This window comes from Pimephales promelas, chromosome 14, assembly GCF_988280905.1.
Source record: "Pimephales promelas chromosome 14, fPimPro1.hap1.1, whole genome shotgun sequence".
Taxonomy (NCBI): domain Eukaryota; kingdom Metazoa; phylum Chordata; class Actinopteri; order Cypriniformes; family Leuciscidae; genus Pimephales; species Pimephales promelas.
Window position 1 is genome coordinate 27,967,865 of NC_142782.1, and position 22,412 is coordinate 27,990,276.

The 22,412-nt window shown below is 39.0% G+C and overlaps 1 protein-coding gene across 2 annotated transcripts in view; it reads right to left on the reverse strand.

The window, feature by feature from the left end:
- Window positions 1-216: 216 nt before the first annotated feature.
- The window catches only part of abl2 (ABL proto-oncogene 2, non-receptor tyrosine kinase), a 31,389-nt gene continuing 9,193 nt past the window's right edge, over window positions 217-22,412 (reverse strand). The window contains exons 1-11 of one of the 2 annotated variants that reach the window (XM_039662521.2): window positions 12,539-12,730; window positions 11,715-11,879; window positions 9,548-9,843; window positions 9,185-9,457; window positions 8,755-8,839; window positions 8,379-8,556; window positions 8,086-8,270; window positions 7,823-7,975; window positions 6,441-6,530; window positions 6,010-6,171; window positions 217-4,780 (exon numbers count right to left, since the gene is read on the reverse strand). In XM_039662521.2, coding sequence (XP_039518455.2) covers window positions 3,078-4,780; window positions 6,010-6,171; window positions 6,441-6,530; window positions 7,823-7,975; window positions 8,086-8,270; window positions 8,379-8,556; window positions 8,755-8,839; window positions 9,185-9,457; window positions 9,548-9,843; window positions 11,715-11,879; window positions 12,539-12,641 — 3,393 coding nt within the window. In that variant the 5' untranslated portion in view covers window positions 12,642-12,730 and the 3' untranslated portion in view covers window positions 217-3,077. Of the gene's footprint in view, window positions 4,781-6,009; window positions 6,172-6,440; window positions 6,531-7,822; window positions 7,976-8,085; window positions 8,271-8,378; window positions 8,557-8,754; window positions 8,840-9,184; window positions 9,458-9,547; window positions 9,844-11,714; window positions 11,880-12,538; window positions 12,731-22,412 lie in introns of those variants that run through there. The other variant, XM_039662446.2, reaches the window with a different exon arrangement.

The following is a 22,412-nucleotide window of genomic DNA, read 5'->3' on the forward strand; positions in this document are numbered from 1 at the left end:
TGGTTTGGTTTTGTCAACTCGAAACTAATCCTGCAACCCTTAGTTTGTTCAACTACCATTGAGCTTCTGTTTTATGTTCGCTTTATGTTCGGTAATTGACAAATAATTTCAGCTGTGTTTGTTTTGTTTCATGAAATGTTTTACACAGTCTCAGATTGACGCATAGCACACCACAGTACTAAATAAAAAAAAAAAGATAATACAAACTCCCAAACCAATGTTTCAACAGTTTCTTTATTCATTATTTACATCAAGTGTAACACTGAGGAAGGACTTCACAGTAATATACTATTAAAAGTGAGCTTTAAATTAGAATCACACAAAATATACTTTTTACAAAACAGAAAAAAATACTGTTGATCTGTCAACCTCTGCCTTATTAATCCCTGTTAAATTCACATATTCAAAATTAAGAGTGTTTTATTTTCATTGCACTTGAAGGACTAGAGAGGTGGCCTTTGGTATATAAATTTCTTCAGCACTTAAAATCTGACCTTACAAAATGTCTCCAAAGAATGCGAGTTCCAGGATTCAACATAAAAAGTAGCTCAATAAATAAACCAAAAATAAATAAAAGTGACAAACAAAAATGTAAAAAAAAAAAAAAAAATGCACAATCTTGGGTAATTAAAATTAAACTGAAAAAAAATTCAATTCTGATGATTATATTTGTGAGACAAACGGGTGTGTGGCTCATAAAGCATAAACTATTGGGACAAGATAGTTCTCTCTGAATTGTTCCTAAATACATGATACAATCAAATGTTATTTAATGTACAAACTTTCAGAGGTTTGGCAATTTACTAAAATAAAATTGACTGATTATAGCAATGGGGAAAAAAAAGTTAAAATACAAATTGCGGTGATAAGTGGCAATGAAAGAAAAACAACCAGCTGTTTTACTTTAAAATGTTTAAAAGGCAAAACGCTCCCTGACAATCGTGTAAAACAGACATACGAAACAGTCACTCTTTCCCCCCCTCAGTTGTTTGGTAATGAAACATTTTCAGACATAATAAATGGAATAGACAACCTGCATGTGTTTGAAAGAGAACTGCTAAATCACACATGAAAAATATTTTCTGTGATTACAAGAGAGGCATTCCTGACAAAGCAAAAGAAATTGATGAGCTCTCTCAGTAACATAAGACCAGACTTCAAGCACCATCTTTTTCTTATTAAAGGACAGATCATTGCACTTTTTCCTATTCAAGTTGGACACCTCACATCCCCAGATGTCTAAGCAAGGTAGCTTGAATGATAATAAAGGCTTCAAAGTTTCCATTTGCCACCTTAAAGTTGATTTTGAATATTTGAGAGCAAAATATATTTACATAAACATATCTTTAACATGACCTTGCAGTGCACAAAACATTAAATCTCTCACAAAAGGCACCATGTAATATCAGGAAACATTGCCCAGCATGGCAGGAAAAAAAATGGCAAAACAAGCAGAGTTAGTGTAGGCAAATTATGCTGTGATCTAGAGTAACAAAAACTGTTCTGAACAAACAACCGCTATGTATTTCTGCTGCAGAGGAACTGAAATGTCATGGCAAAACAATCTCATCTATATTACATACACTAGATGATGAATTATGGCAAGGCAATTAACATTTATATTTTAAAAATGTGCTCCAGTGTAATCGGTACAAATCAGCTTCATTACATTTTATTTATGACATTGCAGGGTACCCACAAAAATCTCATTTATGCAAATTCTAATATAAATCTATCATTTCATGTATACAGACTCACATGAAACCGTTTGTGTCCTGAAGAAAATGCTTCTTTTAAATGATGTGAAGGGAGACTATGCAACACACACACACACACAACATTCCTGTTTCTAACAAATGAATACATTCATAATGTAGATGCACAGATGGAGACCGAGACCCTCACACCAAAACCTCACCACAAGGACACAAGTCAGTATGACCTTTCACGCCTGTTTGTGGGTATAAAATAATAAGCAATATCTACAATATCATAAAAATGCCTGTGCTTTTAATAGAAAATAACTTAAAATTCAAGTTTACAAATGGCGACATTCTAAAGTGAAATGGAAATAAAATTACAAATCAATGTGCTAAAGAAAATGCAGTTTGTGTTAAAAGACTTGGCAATACTTGTATTTGTAGTGTTGCTGCTTCTGTTTTGGCAATATGACGTAGTCATCATAAAATAAATCCAGACTATCCACACATCAAATAATTTCCCCATTGCAAATCAATAAAATGTAGAATATAGAATGCAGTTCTGTGCCATCTTGCTAATGGGGGAATTATCTAAAGGCCACAGATATAAAAGGCCAAACATGATCCATGTGGTGACAGATCCAACACCATTTCAACTATGCCACAGCAAACCACTACTAACTACAATGCATGGACCATATAGAAATAAAGGCTAATTACAAAATCATCAATGGTCATCAGATGCTGTAGTGTTTAACAAATGTGGACAAATTAAAAATGACAGTATGTAAGTGTGTAAAATGAGACAGAACAAATGTGTATAGAGCTTGTCTGTGTTCGCAATCCACATTCATTACTACTTTATGTTCTGAAGAAGCAAAATTGATTCATGTTTTAAATGGCATTTCCAAGTTTGCACTGACATTCTGATGCAATATCCAGTTACTGTGAATCAAATGCAAATTAAAGAACCAAAAAAGTTGATCTAAATACAAAAGTGGACCAGTCAGCGTGTAGTCGGCTCACCTTAACCTGTGCAACCCCTGTCCGTTTGTGTCATACCAAGATAAAACTGTAAATATTAATTACAAAGTTAATTTGTCAAAATCAAAACCATGTGTATTCTGGTAGTGACAAAAAGCTTATATACAAAGAACTCTGTTCCCAACTGGCAATTTCAATGAGAAAGTCACCTGTAAACAATAAAGATAGAGAGAGAGAGAGAGTGTGTGTATGTTTGTATTCATTTTCTGAGGTACTTTTTTGAGAATAATCTCTGTCCCCCAAAATTTAAATAAAACTAGATTGATTCTGGGGCAAAAAAAGTTTCAAGGGGTACAGGAGGAGGAGTTTTGGAAGGTGTAGCAGACACAGTGGCTACCTTTGCACTACATCACTGATCTCTTTAATGCACGTGTGCAAGTTGTCAAGAGCCGGGCTGGTCCCAGGTGCCCCTAGTCCCGCGGAGGAAGCACGCAGCTCCTGTAGACTCAACTCCAGTTTACCCACAGCCTCGCGAAAGGCAAACTTATTACGCGTCTGTGGGATGCAGTCGACATACCCCGAGCAGTAGTCCAAAAGTTGGTGTCCCACATCCAACACCTGGCTGCTGGAAGAAAGTTCGTTGTTGCCTTGAAGAGCGCTACTCAAGCATTCAGCACATTCCAAAAGAGCCTCCTTGCTGATCTTCTCCAGGGGGATCCGTTCTGTCTGCTGCCGAGTCCTTCTAAGGGAGGGTTTAGCAGAAGTAGGGCCAGGTCCGCCACTGGAAGAACCATTGGCCAACTTAGTCTGGGTGGTGGTGTTGCTAGTGGGGACTGTGTGAGCTGGAGGCACTTGCGGTGGTGGTATGGATGGACGCGCCCCTCTGGCTTCTCTCCCTGACCTTTTGAGGCCATCACCATTGACCTCCACGTTCCCACTGACTGCTTCGTCGGCTGCATCGGCACTGTAGGTGTGTTGGAGGGAGCGGAGCATGGGCGGTGGAGGAGGTGCACATTTCGGCTTTACCAGTCGTGGTCGGTCACGATCGCCACTGTCAGACAGCAGTTTGAAGCGGTTGCCCTGAGAGTCCACGCCAACTAGGCCGTCGGCCGAGCTGTGCTTTAGGGTCGGCGAGATCAGAACCGGGACTTTGTGGTTGTGCAGATTGACTGAACCAAGAGTGGAGGTTTTCGATGGAGACGACCAACCTTGCCTGTCGTCTTGCCCATCTTTCCCCCGTGCATTGGAGTCCGAATCCGTCTCTCCCCCTACACCTGGTGCCCTAACTCCACCTGCCACCCCTCGTGGCAAGAGTTTGGCTTTGGGACGATCCCGTATCTGAGCCGTACCTTCGTCAAGCTTCCTCAGGATTGCGTCCGAAGGTCGCGCTGCCCCGTTTTCTGGCTGTGAGGTGGTGGAAGCTGTGCGCTCTAGTGGGGGTTTGCTACGGTTTCTTGGTAATGTCAATGCCATGCGCTCTAAGTCCGGCAACCCAGCAGACATAGAGGAAGTTGAATTGGAACGAGGGAACGGCTTGGTTCCACTCCCTTCGTCTATCCCAGAAGGCTTACCAGTCCGCAATCCCAAGGTCTTTTTGATAAGGCGAGGGGTGAAGAAGCCCGCTAGGCTTCCCCAGCTACTGCTGCCTCCCACTTGACCAGAGGTCGCTCCAGAGTTCGAACACGAGGGCTTCTGCCCGAACGCGGCCCCGCAACAGCGGGACTGCACGTGGTTCCCCTCACCATGAGATGGAGAGAAACTCAACCCATCAGATTGGGGCAAAGGAGGAGGGCCTGCAAACCCAGCCGTGGGCTCATACTTTTTATGGGGCTGGGTCTCCATCTCCCGGAAAGAGCTGCTCCTCTTGGGTGGCATTGGGAGATTCTGCTGCTGCTGAGGTGAGGACGAAGTAGAAGATGAGGACATGGACTTCTTCTTCATGAAAGAACTGAAGAAGCCAGCTTTGCGGTCACGGGTGAAGGTGGTGTCCTGGGAGTCCTCCAGCAGGCTAGAGGGAGACTTATCCCTCTGTTTGCGTGGAAGGGCCGGAGAGCTGCTGAAGCGTCCATCACCGACAAAAAGGGATGCTGCAAGACCTGAACACAATGGGACAACAGAAACAAAGGTCAAAGAGAAGCAAAATAAGAGGTAGTATTTGACATGCAAACTTCATACTTGTGCGCTTTCATATTTAAATGGCTTGTTTCACCACGGAACACTTGCTTACATGATTATTCAGCGCACAGATTTTATTGTCACATTGTGATTGCTTGACTATAAATTTACTATTTCATTCATTACATTGTTGCCCATGGCTTTGCCTCATGCAAATGTATCAAATATAAACATAAGAGTAATGCAGTGGTATTTGAAATCACAGCAACATTCAGTCCTTTGCACTATACCTCTGCCTACAACCAACATTGTAATTTTATATAATCTAACCTTGCATATACTTTTGTAAAATAAACTGTGTGCCTCTGAGCTGCTTGCTCTCATAATTCAAATTACATGACCTGACACTAGACCAGGGCGGTCTCTTTAATTCATGGGGTAAAATGTTTCATGAGTGGGCCGAGATATTTTTTATGTATTTTTCACAGGTCCTGTGACAAACAGGGTGTCCAGATATTTGCAATATAGAGAGTGTATCACTTGATATGTAGGGGACGGTAAGATTGTCCAAAAGATAGGACAATAATTACAAAAATTGGAATACAAAATATGTTTAAAAAAAATAACTTTTAGCATTCTTAAAAAAACATGACAAATAGAGGCAGCTTTACAAAAAAAAAAAATGTAAAAAACATTCCCACCTTAAAAGTTTATTTTGCATAAACTATGTAATTTCAATAAATAACACAAATAGTTGAGTAGAAAAACAATATTGCACAATACATAAATTCCTTTAATTGTGAGTAAGGTTAAACAGATTTTAATCAGAATAAAGGTACACATGCAGTTGGTGAAGTGCTTAAGTGCATACTTGGGGTTTAGTGACATGCAGAAAATGGGAACAAACCAGCAAAAGAATGAAATCAGATGTATTTACAGAAAAATGATCAAAACATGAGGGTGAAAATCTGTTATGAATGTTTATGAACATGTCAGTCATCTGTTCATGATACATTTTGAACATATGTAAATAAAAGAAGGGATATACAGGATATAACATTTTTTTTATTTTTTAAACTTTTTAATATTCCTATGTTTGTGAATATATGTAGGCTTATATACTGTTATCTCTGTTAATCAATAAGGAACACCACTCCCATTCTCTTGAGTTTCTTTCTGAGCCGACTGAGCCGGAGTTGGGTCTGTATACCTGCAGGGCCATGGGGTCCTGCGTCTTCCATATTCTCTTTGTTCTCAGAGTGTTTCTTCGGGCAACGAGACTTTGAGGGCAAGAGTGGCATATCGTGGCCGAAGGCGTGTGCGAGCCCACATTGCCCACCAGATGCGGTTTTACACAGTTCTTCGGCTACCTCTGGAGAAGAGTTAGCAGAGATAAAGTGCATGTTAATATTGTGTTTTACATAAACGTATCAAGGGTCAAATCTTTCTAAATGTTAACCTCAACTTTATTTCAGTCACTTTCAATGGTAAAGTCAAAGCAAACTGCACCCAAGTAATTTATCATTTAAGACGTTCAAGCATTGAGTTTTCCCTGCTTAATCATCAAGTGTATAAGATCGGCATGAAGTCTGCTCAGTCTACAGCTTCATCTGGCATTCACAACAGATGATGTAATATTACCTTCTGAGATGCTTGAGTCATGGAACATGGTCTCAAAAGCCTGGTGAATCTCAGCAAATGAGGGTCTATCCAGTGGACTCCACTGCCAACCTGCCAACACACAACAAAATATGGATTTACATAATGACCGAAACCCTCATTACCCCACTTGGGGTCTGTATATATATATTATTCTGAATTTTGTTATAAATAGATAAGTTAAATAAATAACTTGTCCAAGATTTTAAATGAGGTAAGGTAATATGCCAGATGCAGACACATTTTAATGATATAAATGTATTTAAAGCCATGCAAAATGCCTCAATGATAATACAGGATGTGTCTCACACCCTTCATGGTGAGGTCCAATTCCTGCCATTGGGAAGGCGTTATAGGCAACCACGGGTAATGAAAAAGTGTATCAGTTATTCTTTATGCCTAACGCTGTTAAAATTTGAAATGCGAGAGATGATTATTTTAAGTAATTATCAGATTATTTTCTTAATGTGTACGTATGTATTGTACAGTGAAGACGAAGAAACATTTCCATCACATGGATAACAAAATTGCTGAACTGAACTAAAGTTAATATTTATTATTCAGCAAGGTTACATTAAATTGATCAAAAGTCACAGTAAAGACATGTTACAAAAGATTCCTCTTTTGAACTTTCTGTTCATCAAAAAATACTGAAAAACAATGTCATGGTTTCCACAAAATAATATTAAGCAGTACTGTTGTCAACAATGAAAATAATAAGAAATGCTACTTGAGCACCAAATCAGCATGTTTATCAGAATTTCTGAAAGATCATGTGACACGGAAGACTGGAGTTATGAGGCTGAAAATTCAGCTTTGCCACTGTAATAAATGACATTTTAAAATCTATTAAATAGAAAACAGTTATTTTAAATTGAAATAATATTTCACAACATTACTGTTTATGTGCATAAATGCAGCCTTTGTGAGCATAAGGGATGTTTTTTTCAAAAACCTAAAAAAAAATAAAAATAAAAAAAAAGATCCCAAACCTTTGAATGGTAGTATAGTTACCATTGGTTGTGGTAATGGGTTACCATATTTGGCCATATATATATATATATATATATATGAAGAGTTCAGATGCAAAAGCCTCTAAATGCCATTTGAAATTTTCTTCTTTAATGATGATTTTTAGCAAACTTGTATATTTAAGTTCAGTAATTTCACTTAAATGGCAATGATAATTACCTATAAATTGTTATTTAAGTGAAATTACTGAACTTAAATATACAAGTTTGATAAAAAATCATCATTAAAGAAGAAAATTTCAAATGGCATTTAGAGGCTTTTGCGTCTGAACTCTTCATATATATAAAATGAATGACACTTCACATTATTTGAATATACACTGCAATACTCACAGGCTCTCATGAGCTCGTAAACTTTAGGGGGACAGCCCTCGGGCTGCTCCATGCGGTAGCCCTTCTCCAGCAGGTCGTACACCTGAGACAGGTCGATTCCTGGGTATGGAGACATGCCGTACGTCGCAATCTCCCAAAGCAAAACTCCAAATGCTGGGGAGTTTGAAGTAAATAAGTGAGTCAGTCTGCAACACATAACTCTTTATAGTGTAAAAGAACTTCCAACACACAATCCTCATGACAAAATGAAATAAGAAACTGACCCCACACATCGGATTTGATGGAGAAAGTGTTGTAGGCCAGACTCTCTGGTGCTGTCCATTTGATGGGGAATTTGGCACCTGCATGAGCGGTGTAAGTGTCGCCTGTCATCAGACGGCTCAGTCCGAAATCGGCCACCTTGACCACGTGATTCTCTCCAACCAGACAATTACGAGCTGCCAAGTCCCTGAGAAAGAGATTGACAAGCTGTAGCGAGATCTCTCAATCAATAGGATTTAAGAAAAGTTAAAACAATGTAAACAATGAGAAAAAGGGAACTTTTTTTTTTGCTCACCTGTGGATGAAGTTCTTCTTCTCCAGATACTCCATGGCGGAGGAGATCTGAGTGGCCATGTAGAGCAGCACCACAGCGTTCACCTGTTCTCTGTCACACTCACGCAGGTAGTCCAGCAGGTTCCCGTGGGGCATGTACTCCGTCACTATGTAGAATGGAGGCTCCAGTGTACACACACCTACAAGGGGGCATCAGAACTAACCAATTAGGCACAAGTATGTAAGTATATCTGATACCCTTTTGTTTTTACCCAGTTTTTATGACAGAACTTTAGTACTAAGAACTAAAACGTGACAACCAAGCATGAAAATGTATGAATGTTTATCTATATTAAAGGGAATTAGGGGCTGGTTTTGCACATTCCTAGTTTACTCACCCAGTAACTGTACTAGATTTGGATGTTTCACTTCCTTCATGACTGAAGCCTCCTTCAAAAACTCCTCAACTTCCATGGTGTCCTCCTTTAGGACGAAGTGATATAACAGTATAAACATTCTACATAGTATTGAATAACAAACAATAGAAATACAATACAGAAATCCATGAGTGCAATTTAATCAACATCCTCTTGGTGGCACACAACACCACATAAACTCGTTTAAAACGAGGTTTAATTTCTTAACATTAGTTAACATGATAAAACAATAAAAAATACTTCTAAAATTATATTTTTTATAAACTAACATTAAGAAATATGACTAAAGTAATGAATGTTGTGCTAATTTTTAACTTATATTAGTTGATGCATTTACCCATGTTAACTAATGGGACCATATGTAAGCAATGATATAACATAAAACACACACCTTTAGTGTTTTTACAGCTACAGTGAGGTTGTACTTTTTCCAAACACCGACGTACACCTCTCCGTATTGGCCACCACCCAATTTGTGTTTCATGGTGATGTCGGTGCGCTCCATCTCCCACTTGTCGTGGATGGGAGAGACGCCGTAGACGGTTGGCTTGTTGCATTTTGGAGCGGGATAGTGTAGTGTGGTCACCAGACCATCCGCCACTGTGGAATGATGATGAACCAGCTCAGCTAACGTGCTAAAACGACTCTCAGCTGTTACGTAGACCTGAGACATAAGAGAAGAGTGAATTTAATTAGTAAATGATTTCAAGCAAAAGGACCTTTGCTTTCAAAAGTAAAGTGAAAGCGGCCCTACCTTTCCATCAGAGGCGGTGTTGATCCGGTAGTGATAGACCCGTCCCTCGTAGCGAAGCGAGATGGAGAGCTGGCCAGGACTGCTCTCGCTCTCCCTCACCAGGAAGCTGCCGTTGATCAGACTGCTGAGCAGGTACTCAGCGGCGCTGCGGGACACGGGCCCATGATACCAGCTGTGCTTCTCCAGACTGTTCACGGGGGTGATGTAGTTACTGGGTACCCAACCCTGGCCGTTCTTCGAACGGACCTCACTCCACTCTCCATTTTGGTTGTACCCCAACACTCGCAGCTTCTCTCCTGAAATACCAAAAATGTAGCAAAAGTGAGACAGATACAAAATTGAGGTATGAGAAATATACCACAATGTTTCAGCCATGCAAAGCCTTGTTATTCATGTCAATACATCTGAATGGAATGGAATGTCAATGCAAGCCACAACAGGTCCATAAAAACATCAACGTCTGTTTTGCCCCATAAGCTCAGACCAAGAAGAAGAACAGTGTCTTATTTTGTAAGTATTTTAAATATTTTGAGATCTGAACAAATCCCGAGGGCACCTGAGAGTGGCGGGCGGCAGAGAAGTAGGACATGTTTGGCTGCATCACATCACCATTTGTGCCACATTTTTACATGTTAAAAAATAGTTATTTTACAAGATATGCCTTGAAAAGCATTTTTGAAAACATCTCAAGAGTCCTGTGTTCTGTTCCATTGAGCTGTCCTTCGTCTTACTGTTTGAAGAAGAAAAAATCCTCTGCCGTAGTGTTGAATCATTGCGTTTAAGCTGTCAAAGTGCCGTTGAAAAACATGCCAGGACCAAATTAATGTTTGTGTATTTCTGTTGCCGAATTTAGATAAAGTAAATGAAATAATATAAAAGATTATACATCATTTTTTATAATAAAAATATTATATATTCATATACACCTACTGTTCAAACATTCAGGGCTGGTTATGATTTTTTAAAATGTTTTTGAAAGAAGTCACTTATGCTCATCATAGCAGGATTTATATGAATATATATATACAGTAATATAGTGGAATGACAATTTAAAAATTAATTATTTTCTATTTTAACATATTTTAAAATCTAATTTATTTCTGTGATGACAAAGCTGAATTTTCAGCATCAGTGTCACATGATCCTTCAGAAATCACTCTAATATGCTGATTTGCTGCTTAAGAAACATTTCGTATTGATATCTTTTGATATTTCATATTTTTGTGGAAACCGTAATATATTTTGTAACACAATAAATGTCATATAGTGTCATTTTTGATCAATTTAATGCATCTTTTTAATAAAATACACACATTTTTATTTTATTTACGCTGTCCTTCCTGCTGTTCCTTCACCTTGTTGTGATCCATCAAGCATTGGTCCAGTAGAGGGCGCTCTCATTATGTCAGTGAAACAAGAGTTCGGCCCACTAGCTCTCAGACAGCAAGTGGTTTTTTGCTAATCCTAAACTAACACTGGCGCGGCAACAAGGCCCTCACGACAAGACAAGACAAGAAGAGACTGGCGCGGTGGTGCCAACCAGACGACATTACATTACTGGCCATTACCGGCTACTTCAGAGAGAAAGAACAAGCCGCTAACTCCCTCTCTCTGAGCTATCTTCTCTTGGCTAGTCTGTGTTTACCCACCTGCTTTTCACCCAGCTGACGGGATTACACTTTAAAACAGACATTAGCGTTAGCAGTGGCCATTCAGCATGAAGCATCTGAGACTCATGCTCCAAAGTCAATTACAACACGCTGGAAAGAGTTATGGGCGTTAGTGCATATGGCTCAGGTTGGTGTCCATGTGTTCATGCTTCTCAGCTACATAAAACACAAACTTCAGCCTCCGTTTTCATTTTTAGCCTAGTTCTTTGTGCTTTGATCCTACAAAGTGCTGCTGGGAAGAGAAACAACAAAGATCTGAAGTCGAGAAAAGAGGAAGGAGAACGATGGAAGGATAATAGCATGGTGTCCTTGTTACAAAAAGGGAGGAAGTTATCAATAATGGTCGTAAAAACACTCTCCGGTCTTGTTTATTCCAGGTATTTATATTTGGTCCTGGGTCACATTTGAGTTTACACTACCGATGCAATGTGGTTTTTCATTTGTGTACAAAGTGAACAATGAAACCAAGCCCACTCGTACCCTTTTGACGATCGTACCTTTTGTGATGCTCAGCGTGTTGTCACCACTGGCAACAAAGTCGTAAAGAGCAACGAAGAGGTTCGGGTCACTCTCTGCAGCACCCAACAGATTCTCCTTGGAGCTCCAGCGCACCGCTTCAGTCAGTGCCGTCGAGTCCAGTCCAAACGGCCTGTGCAGGGCCTCTGTCAGGAAGAAAGAGACATAAAGACGCTAGATGAATAACAGGTAACATGAGTGACATCTCAAATGAGACAAAGCCTCTGGGAAGGGCAAAATGAAGCAATATAAGAGAGGTGAGGTTTCAGAAAAAACGTTGACGAACGTCAAGGTGGAGAGGGAGCAGAGAAGTGAAGAAACGGCAACCATGTGACGCAGAGAGAAAACAAGGAATGTGATTCATAGTGGCATCACTGCTCCTTGCGTCACACCTGACTTTGTGATCACTTTTTCAAAATCATTTGTGATTGGGACACTTTTTGCCATTGAGTTGACTTGGAAAAAGTGTCCAAATCAACCTGAATTCATATATGATTAATGCAAATCTAAAAACTTGCATTAATTATATATGGCCAATTGGGCCATATTTAAATAATCTACACTGCCACATCCATTTTGCCATGTTAACATTAAGTATTGATCTATTAGAAACACTCCAAACTGTGAAAAGCAGATGAGCACTGGAAAAACTCCAAGAGAAAATAATTTGACCGAGTAAAAGCTTCTACATTGACCACAACAAAAACACAACCCTCGACCTGAAATCCTGCATAAACTCACTGACAATCAAGGCACCAGCGCAGCACAGGCTATGAGACCTGCCAGTTAAAAAAGAAGGGGCTACCTGCGGAGCAATAGTGGTCCACATCCTCTAGGCTGGACTGGTTGGTCAGCCTGGCCCTCTCTTCCTCAAAACTGCTGCTGGACAGCAGGGTCTTCAATGGCATAATCTAGCAGAACTAGATTAATATATAGGCTAATCTCACATGAAACACAACACACACCTGATTTGGTGAGGGTTCTGATTTTATCTGAAAGGGTTTGACTCTTAAGCAAGATTTTAAGATGGGGAGGAGCATAAAACTGCTTTGAGGTTGGAAAAATTTTGTGGGAGAGTCTCCACGCCTTCAGCATGTCTGCGTCTGCTGGTCTTCCTTTACAGCTGTCAACCAGCCACAAACGCACACATACACACACACACACACACAGCATGTCTGGGCAGCTGCCCCTTTCCTTAGGGAAAAGAGCGGCAAGACCAAACTTGAGAAGGATAAAGTTCTGAAACTCGCTTTAATCATTAGAGAACACATTTTGCCTGCAAGATTTGGCTTGATTAGGTTTAACTTTTCAAAACTAATGTAGTGTTATCATGATACAGGGCAGGGGTGGTATCAAAAAGCAATACCACAGAATCATATATAATATGATTGCCATATTCCCAAGGTACTTGTATTTAACATACCAACTTCATATGCTGAATGCCTGGCAAGAGCAACAGCCAAATTATTCATCCTCAGCTTGCATCACAAACTCAACAGCAACAGCAAGTCCATCATGATAAATACAATGGTCAACTAGTCCTTCGAAAACCAACTAGATGGACTCATTTTTTTTCATTCTGGCTGATATCAATAAACAAATAATTATTTTGATGTTATGACCAAAATTATTAAACACTAAAAATGAAAACTCTAAATTTCAATTTCAAAAACATTTCTTTCCCTTTTAACTTTCCATTCATCAAAAAATTCTGGGAGAAAAAAAAATCTATTATGTTTTCCTCACAAAAATTAAACAGCACCAAAACTGGGAGGCGCCAAATCAGCATATTAGAAAGATTTCTGAAGCATCATGACTGAAGACTGAAATTCATCATAGAAATAAATCTATTTAAAAATGTTTTAAAAAGGGAAAAGCATTTATTTTAAATTGTAGCAATATTTCACAATAATACTAGTTTTATAATATATTACACTACTACATTTATATTAATCAAATAAATGCAGCCCTGGTAAGTATTTATTTATTAAAAAAAAAACGTTTTAAAAATCCTAAAGGGGGTGGGTTGATTATGATTTCACTTTTCTAACTTTAGTGTGTAATGTTGCTGTTTGAGCATAAACAATGTCAGCAAAGTTACAATGCTCAAAGTTCAAAGCAAAGGAAGATATTTGATTTAAAAGAAATCGTTTTTAAAAACTACAACAAATGGCTGGTATGGACTACCATTCCTCCCGGGTAAGTGACATCACCAACCCTAAAATGTACATAAACCCCGCCCTCGGGAACACACAGTCCATGTTGAGGAGAGGAGGAGTGGTTGTAGTCGAGCACATTTGTGATTCAGCTCAAGCTGTCGCATCCATCTTTTCACATGAAATAAAGTACGTAACACAATTGCAATAGCATGTCACTCTGTAGGCATCTTACAACAGTTCCCACACAAGCGATTTTATAGATTATCATGACAGAATATGCTAATCAAAGACTTGAAGATAGTTAACTCCATATCAGCAACATAAATTCATCAAGTAACCATTCAGAAACATCCTATTGGATTCTACATGTTGTCACTTCTTGAACCTCTCCATCATTGTCTGCCTCCAGTTTAAACATATAAGGCAGAACAGTTTCTGACATTTTAGTGCTTGTCTTAATGAGGTAATATCAGTGTTGCTAACACACACTCACCAGCTCTTGAAGCTCCACCCCTGTGCTGGAAGCAGCAGCTCATTTGCATTTAAAGGGACACAAAACAACACTTTTTTCTCACCCTCAAAAATGGACTATTTTAAAGTGCTGTAAAAATAATCTGGTGGGGTATTTTGAGGTAAATCTTCACAAATACACTCTGGGGACATCAGACACTTATTTTACAGCTTGTGAAAAGGGGCATTATAACACCCCTTTACCTTTTGAACAATACGGTATATGCAAAGAATAATATATTTCAAATGCAATGTTGAGATTCTTAGCATATAGTAGAACCTAAAACCAGGCTAACAGCACAGAGCTACCAGTTAGTAAGCTAGTTGTTTGATCAACACATCAATAGGTCAATTTTGTGTAGTTTTGGACATCACTAATGGGCTCTATGCACGGCGGTATTTCCGGTGAAGCATTAGGGATGCTCGATAACTTCCGCCGATCATAGAGTCCAATGCAATACCGAGAATTTATATTGAATTTTATACTCCATGGTTATACTAAAGAAACGTTAGTCACAAAAACAGATAAAACAGACACCCCTCGTTGTGTTTATGCTTCTTTTTAAAATTATATTAAATAAATATAACTATATATAAAATTACATCTAAACGTATGTACGTTTCATTTCAAAGACTGGAGGACAGTAAATTTTGAAGACTCTGCCATAATCCCGTTTTCCTCGGTTTTCCTCCGCTTTAATCTCCACAACCGGAAATGGACGAGCATCCTTGCGTCAAATGCGGAATTTATGCGTGCATATAGCCCATTAAGACCCACAAACTCATACAGTCAATACGAAGCATAATCAATAACTAAACAAACAAGCACATACTGGATTAGACACAAGTGAACCAATAGCCCTAAAAGTCAACAGTTCAACAAGATAATAAATTTAACTCATCATAAAACAATCATTATGCATAAAAGACACAAGCCAAGCCAACACAACGACTGGTCTTCTGCCAGGTATTGCACAACACAATAAACAAGCAAGAACACACAGCTGAGACAGTTAATGCCTGAATGGTAAACCCGAATTCGCCAGATACTTGTAGCCCTACCTTTATTCCTAACCAGCATGCAGTGCTTCCCAGTCCTGGTCAGCTGACTGATCCACAGTTCCCAGTACATGATCCCAGTTCCAGTACAAGGGCTGATAGCAAAACACTCTAGTCCCCAATCCTCAGGTTCTGGGTTAAATTCACACAAGGCAGCGAGTTGAAAATATGACGCAGACGCGCTCCTCTTGGTTGAATCATTTCAGAGTAGCCTGTGCGGCAACTCAGAGTTTCCAACCCCGCAGCCGGAATGCCAGTCCGACTTGATTGTGGGCCTCCATGCCAACTGCCTTGAGTAAGAAATGCCCATGTGCTTGTGTGAGACATGGGAAGATTGAAGTTCCGAGGGTAGTTTTATTGGATGTCTTGCGAGGGGTGGCGTGTGTGCGTGTGTGTGTGGGAAGGGGGGGGGGATAAGCATTGGTTTCAGAAGGGGGTAGAGGAATGAGCAGATGGTTCCATTTCTACACCATGTGTGCTGCCTACCCATCATTCTCATGGGACCCCTGAGTTTCAGAGCAACATGTAAAATGTATTAAGACAGGGTTGCTCATTGCTGAATTATTAAGGTACACCAAAAAAACATCTCAACATTCAGGAAAACAATCATCAGCACACAAGACATCAATAGACAAGACCAGAGTTTCTCAAGTCTAGTCCTCAGGACCCATCTCCCAGAATACTTTAGATGTCTCAAAACTATTTCTCTGTGGCAGTACAGGAATAATAAAATACCTTGAACAAAGCATTAATTACACACCTGATCCAATGTGTATCGATAAAAGACAGATCGACCAATAGATAGAAATGTCAAGCCCTGTACATTGACAAACTTTGCTCACCCTCATGCAACAGTTCTGATTGATCTAGCAATTGACCCGCGTAGGGCACGTCGCGTGGCCGCATGTGTTTGTCCTGCGTGTGCTCCTCAGCACACGTGCGGTTTCTGTTTGTGTCTTTGTGTGCACAAGCATTGCTGTGAGACAGCTGGGGGAGTGCCGTGTGAATGAGCATACTGAACGGACTGACCTGGACGGCCTTGTCCTGATGGGAGTCTAGCGCAGCTGTTGTGCTGGGTTTAAGCCAGGCTTATAGCAGCTGCACCAGCACCTCTGTACTCTGACTGGAGCTGCTCTCAGCTTATCCACAGAACATCCTGATCTCAACATCTATTCCTTTACAATCCATAGAACTTCAAGCTGCTTCATTAGTAAGTTCAGGCTAACAAAAGCCCAGGTTCCATGGAAGAAACCTAGAAAGCAAAGCCGTAACCCAAGCAGTAGAAAGCAAAGGCAGCACCACAAATGTTTAAAGTAGAGATGGACCAATATTAAAATTCTGCCTGATATTTCAAACTACACTGTTTTGTTTGAGAAATCAAAAATAAAACTCTACATTTTAAATGCTACAAGCGGATTGTTCCAAACCTGTACGCTGCTATTTTTCTGCAAAAAGGAAAATGTTTAATATGAAAGTTCCTTCAATAATAATAAAAAAAAAAATAAATAAAAAAAACAACAACTACTTAAAGGGATACTTCACCTCTGAAAAGATGAATTTGTATATCTCTCTTGTATATGAATTTGAATATCTCTCACTGAGGAGCGGGAATTTTCTTAGCAATGTTAAAACGCACATCAACCGATCACTTGTTTAGCATTCATGTAAACATTCAGATTCACCAATCAGAATGAATTCAGTTAGATTGAAACAAAAGCTGTGCATATAAACAATGAATGGCAATTGCAGAAAGCAAAAGCTGAATCAAGGACATCGACGGCCAGACATGTCCGGGAAAGAGGATGGGAAGTTGGTAACCCCTAAAGTTACTACTCGGCTTTCTCCACCGAACAAGAGCCTGCTAGCTTAGCTTCCAAAAAAAAAAGATGGCTGACACTATACGTGCATTCTGTGAGTGAGATCACACCCTCTATGCTCTTTGAGGTGAACTGAGGGAGGACCCCCTAAACGTCCATTATATGACTCATAGACAACAACGGTTTGACCAAAACATGGCCGATACGATAACCATAAAAATGCTTAACATCGGTGCCGATAATCGGTCGGCTACTATTAGGCTACTATTATTATTATCAATGTTGAACACAATGAGTTATACTGCTTCATATTTTTTGTGAAAACAGTGAAACTTTTTTTTCAGGATTCATTGAAGATTCAAAAGAACAGCATATATATGAAATACATATAGAAATATTTTGTAATACTACAAATGAATTGACTCACTTTCATCAGTTTAATGCGTCCTTGCTGCCAAAACAAAACTTCTGAACGATACTTTAGCTTTGAGTTTGTCAGAAAATCCACATCAAATAAATTCCCGGTTTGACCGAAACATATCACAAATTAATTTCAAAGTGAACTATACCTTTAATACCACTTCATGAGCATATTTTACTTAAAATCCCACCAGTCATGGGATGTTCTGAAATCCTGTCAAAGTAAATGTAACTGAGAGGGGGCGGGGTTTATCAATGGCTCAATTGTCTCATCCCCAAAATCCAATATATCAGACACCTCACCTGCCCGTCACCAGTTTTGGATTACCCAAGGCACAGAACAGCCCCCTAACATTACACTGGAATGTGACAAGTACATCTGTCATGCAGGAAATTATGACCAACATTCTCATATGCAAGAGCAGCTCGAAAGAGGAACAGACAAAAACATTCCCTGATTCTGCAGGATTATTCGGCAGCAGAGTAGAGCATATGCAAGTCGATAGGTCGACACACTGCTTCCAGGTCTCCCGTCGCGGTGCTAATTGCAGGCGTTCACAGTCTGTGTGCGGTGGACAGATAATGGACCTTTTCCCAAACAGAATAGCTGTTATTTCTTCCAAACAAATTAACTAATTTATCTAATACTGCAAAATATAGTAATGACATTTTTTTTAACAAAATTCATCAAACTTCTATGCCTTCTGCCATTGGTCACCAAACAGTCCTGCTCCACACTCATGCTAATGTTGCTGTTGCTGCACTGGTGCTCAAACAAATGCAAATCAGTGTTTATAGATTTTGTGGGAATTAATCTTCGAATGGCTTACTCTGAAGCAGTTCTCAATCTGGGGGGCTGATTATGTTAATACAACCAACTAACTAAATCTTAATTAAAAAAAGAAAACTCAAAAATGTACAAGTTAGAATGACAATATTTTTTTTTTTATTACAACAGAGGTACCAAAGATTCAGCTTAAGATAAGACAGATAAGAGAGCCTTTGAATAGTATTATTTATTATCTTGGAGTCAAATGATTAAGAACCACAGCTCTAAAAGAAAAGTTAACATAAACATTGTCATTATTTACTTATCCTCATGTTGCTCCAAACATGTTTTCATTTTTTCATGGAAAATAAAAGATTTTTTAAAATGACAGTTTGAAATAAAAAAGTATAAAAATGAATAAATAAGTATTTTTAAAGTATAGAATTAAACAAAAACAAAAAAATAAAAAAGGTAAAAAAATAAATAAAAAAAAACCAGTAAAGGTATACAAGTAAAAAATTACGCTACGGTCACCAAAGCAACATTCTCACTTTCTCAAATGTGGAAAAAATATGCAACATGGAGGAGAATGCAGGCTAAACAACACCATTTGTGCAATATTATCAGTGAACAATGGCGTAAATGTAGTGAGTTCTTAAACAAAACTATTACAAACCTTTTACAAAACTGAAAAATAGCACAGAAGTTGCCGTTTTATTTTTGGAGCTTGAAATCATCTAATCATGTTGAACAAAAAGAGCTGTGCAATGATTCTTTAAATTTACTAGCATATAAAAACCATAACAGCATACAAGTTTTGAACCATATGAGGGTGAGTAATTAGTGTCAGACTTCAATTTTCTTGGTGAACTATGCCTTTTTACTGTTGAAAGTATTTCAAAATTAAAAAAATGAACAAAGTCATCTTTAGTGCTTGAAAGATGCGAGGCAAGAATCAGCATTACACCTCAAGAGTGCTGGTGAAGTGTTGCAGGGAATGACAGCACAAGCTCACCTGTTTATCTGAAAGCCACATGGTGCAAGACAAGGCCTATTTTTAGATCCAGCACAAAACAAATCTATCTTGCCATAAATACTCCCAGGATAATCACAATGTGTACATGCACAGAGGAACTGCCGAACAATGATAGCTGAAACAATGGGCCCATATAAACTGAACACTATGAAGGACAGATCCTGTTCATTCACATTAATGAGGATCCAACAAGAGCTCTCTGTAACAAAGAATGCACAGTTGTCCCCCATTTCACTCAGTCTCGTCCTCTTGCCCAGTAAATGGCTCTCCAGTTGAAAAGACTAGTGCAGTATTACAAGACATCAGACAATGTGATGAATACAAGTGTTAAAAGGGGAGATTAATTCACCACATACTAGCTAACCAAATGTGTCAACGATAGGAATGGCAATCGTAATGAATTTAAAGGGTTCGTTCACCCAAAAACCTGTCATCATTTACACACCCTCAATGTTGGTAAGCAAACAGATCATAGCAGCCACTGACTGCCACAGTATTTTTTTTTTCCATTCTATGGAAGTCAATGACTACCATACTAACCATCAACTGTTTGGTTACAGACATTCTTCAAAATGTTTTCTTTTGTGTAACAACACAATAAAAGAAAGTCATACAGATTAAGAACAACTTGAGGGTGAGTAAATGACAGAATTAAAATGTTTTAGATCAATTATGCCTTTAACAATTCCTATTCGGCTTTTTAATAGCCTATTGTGGCGAGCGCCGTGGGAGAGACCACCATTCGCGCCATTCTCCCAAGGCCCTCGCCTCGTCCTGCTCGCCACACCTATGAATGATTATTATAGCCACTTTAAGGGAGAAATCTCTGTGAAAGAATGCAATTGGTGCCGAATTATAAGATGATGTCAATAATAGATACATAAGAAAAATAATTCTTGCAAGAGGTCTGTTCACACAGTTTTTAAAGGCAGCTTAAATGCAATCCAATAAAATAAATTAATAATTACTATACTATATTTAAAATTATGAAAATGGTTTTGAAAATGGCCTATACCGATAACCATAAAAAATGCTTAATATCGGTGCCGATAATCGCCAGGCCGATAATCGGTCGACCCCTACTTTTAGGCTACTATTATTATCGTCAATGTTGAACACAGAGTTGTACTGATTCATATTTTTTTGTGAAAACAGTGAAACTTTTCTTTTTCAGGATTCATTGAAGATTCCAAACAGCATATATATGAAACACATATATACAGAAATCTTTTGTAATACTACAAATGAATTGACTCACTTTCATTAGTTTAATGCGTCCTTGCTGCCAAAACAAAACTTCTGAACGGTACTTTAGCTTTGAGTTTGTCAGAAAATCCACATTAAATAAATTCCCCATTCAGAAATAGTCCAAATATGACATTTTACCTGTGCCGAGTGGACAATCGAGCAACCTCTATTCCTGTGGACATCAATCTGACAGGCTGGTTTGAACAACAACACACTTTGGATTACGGGAAATATCCTGGTGCCATTCATCCAGGTCTACTTTTGAAGCCCGGCTACTGTGATTTACCCAGGGCTCAACATAAAAAAAAATCCCCACTGGCCCCCGGGGCCAGTAGATCAGAGTTTTGCTGGCCCCTTCTATATTTTGACTGGCCCTGAAAGAAATACAAGGAAAAGCACTTTTCCATTAAACTGTATTTATATACATTAGGAGGATTAATCAAAACAGTGAAGGAAGTTCAGGAATTAAGAGAGAGACCCTGGTGGAGACATGCAAAAATAACCAAATTTCAGCGTCCAGTAGATTATTTGTCAATACCTGCTCTCTCCTCATCTCGATCACTCTCTCTCTCTCTCTTTTTCCCTCAGTCTCCTCATCTTACTTATTAAAGCTAAAGTATTCATTCAAGAGCAGTGAGTGATTTTCTTTTTGCCTTTAGTTGTTTGATTCGCAGTAATGTCGCAATTGTCCGCATATTAGACTGCTTCCCCTTTAAGAACGAGTGCAGATGTAAGTCTACTGATGCACCATATTTTCTCCCAACTATTTCCATAACTGCGTCCATTTTAGACATAAACTGTTTAAGTGAATCTCCAAGCCAGTCATTGTGACACATTTTTGTGTACATTTGATCGTTTAGACGCGCACATGAAGCCCAAAGTGTATACTTATCTCGTTGCGGTCTGTTTCGGATCGCGCGCCGCATCGGGAACAGCATCTCTTGCGCTTTTTGTGCTTTTAATAGCTCTTTTTATTATTAAACGCGCCCCGCAATTTAGCAACAGAACTGACTGCATTTTACAACAATCACCGATCGTGCTGATTCTGTATTAAAGTTTGAGTTAAGGAGAAATGACAGCGTGCTACTGTACTGCTGTGATGGGAAGGACGTTGCGCTAGACAGAATGCAGGTTTTAATGGTTTTACCTAAAATATATTCTATAATCTTTGGAAGCTGAAATCTAAAATAAAATCATATTATTATATCACAGATCTAAAGTGTATAACTTGAATGTTTAGTCAGGTGTTGTGCGCGCTGTGGCACCGCGTGAGATCTCTCTCTCGCGCGCGCTCTCTCTCATTCTCTCTCTCTCTCTCTTCCTCTTCTGGACTGCGCGAATAGCAAAATGCATCACGGACAAATGGTTTAATTTTATTAGCCTATATATAGGCCTAGACATGGCTGGCGACTCAGCGAGATGGTTAATGTTTTTATAGCAATAATAAATTATGTTATGTAATAAATACATGTAGGGTATTTCTCCCGCGACAGCAATAACAATAACGTCCGAGCTTATCGATACAGCGGTCTTTCAAAATTCAGTCCCGTTTAATACCGAGTACGCATCCATCAGGTGTACTGTGTTTTCCATGACTCCAGGAATGTCCAGCCTCGTAGTTCTTTGGCATTTTAACATTGACACTCTTCGCGCCACATGAC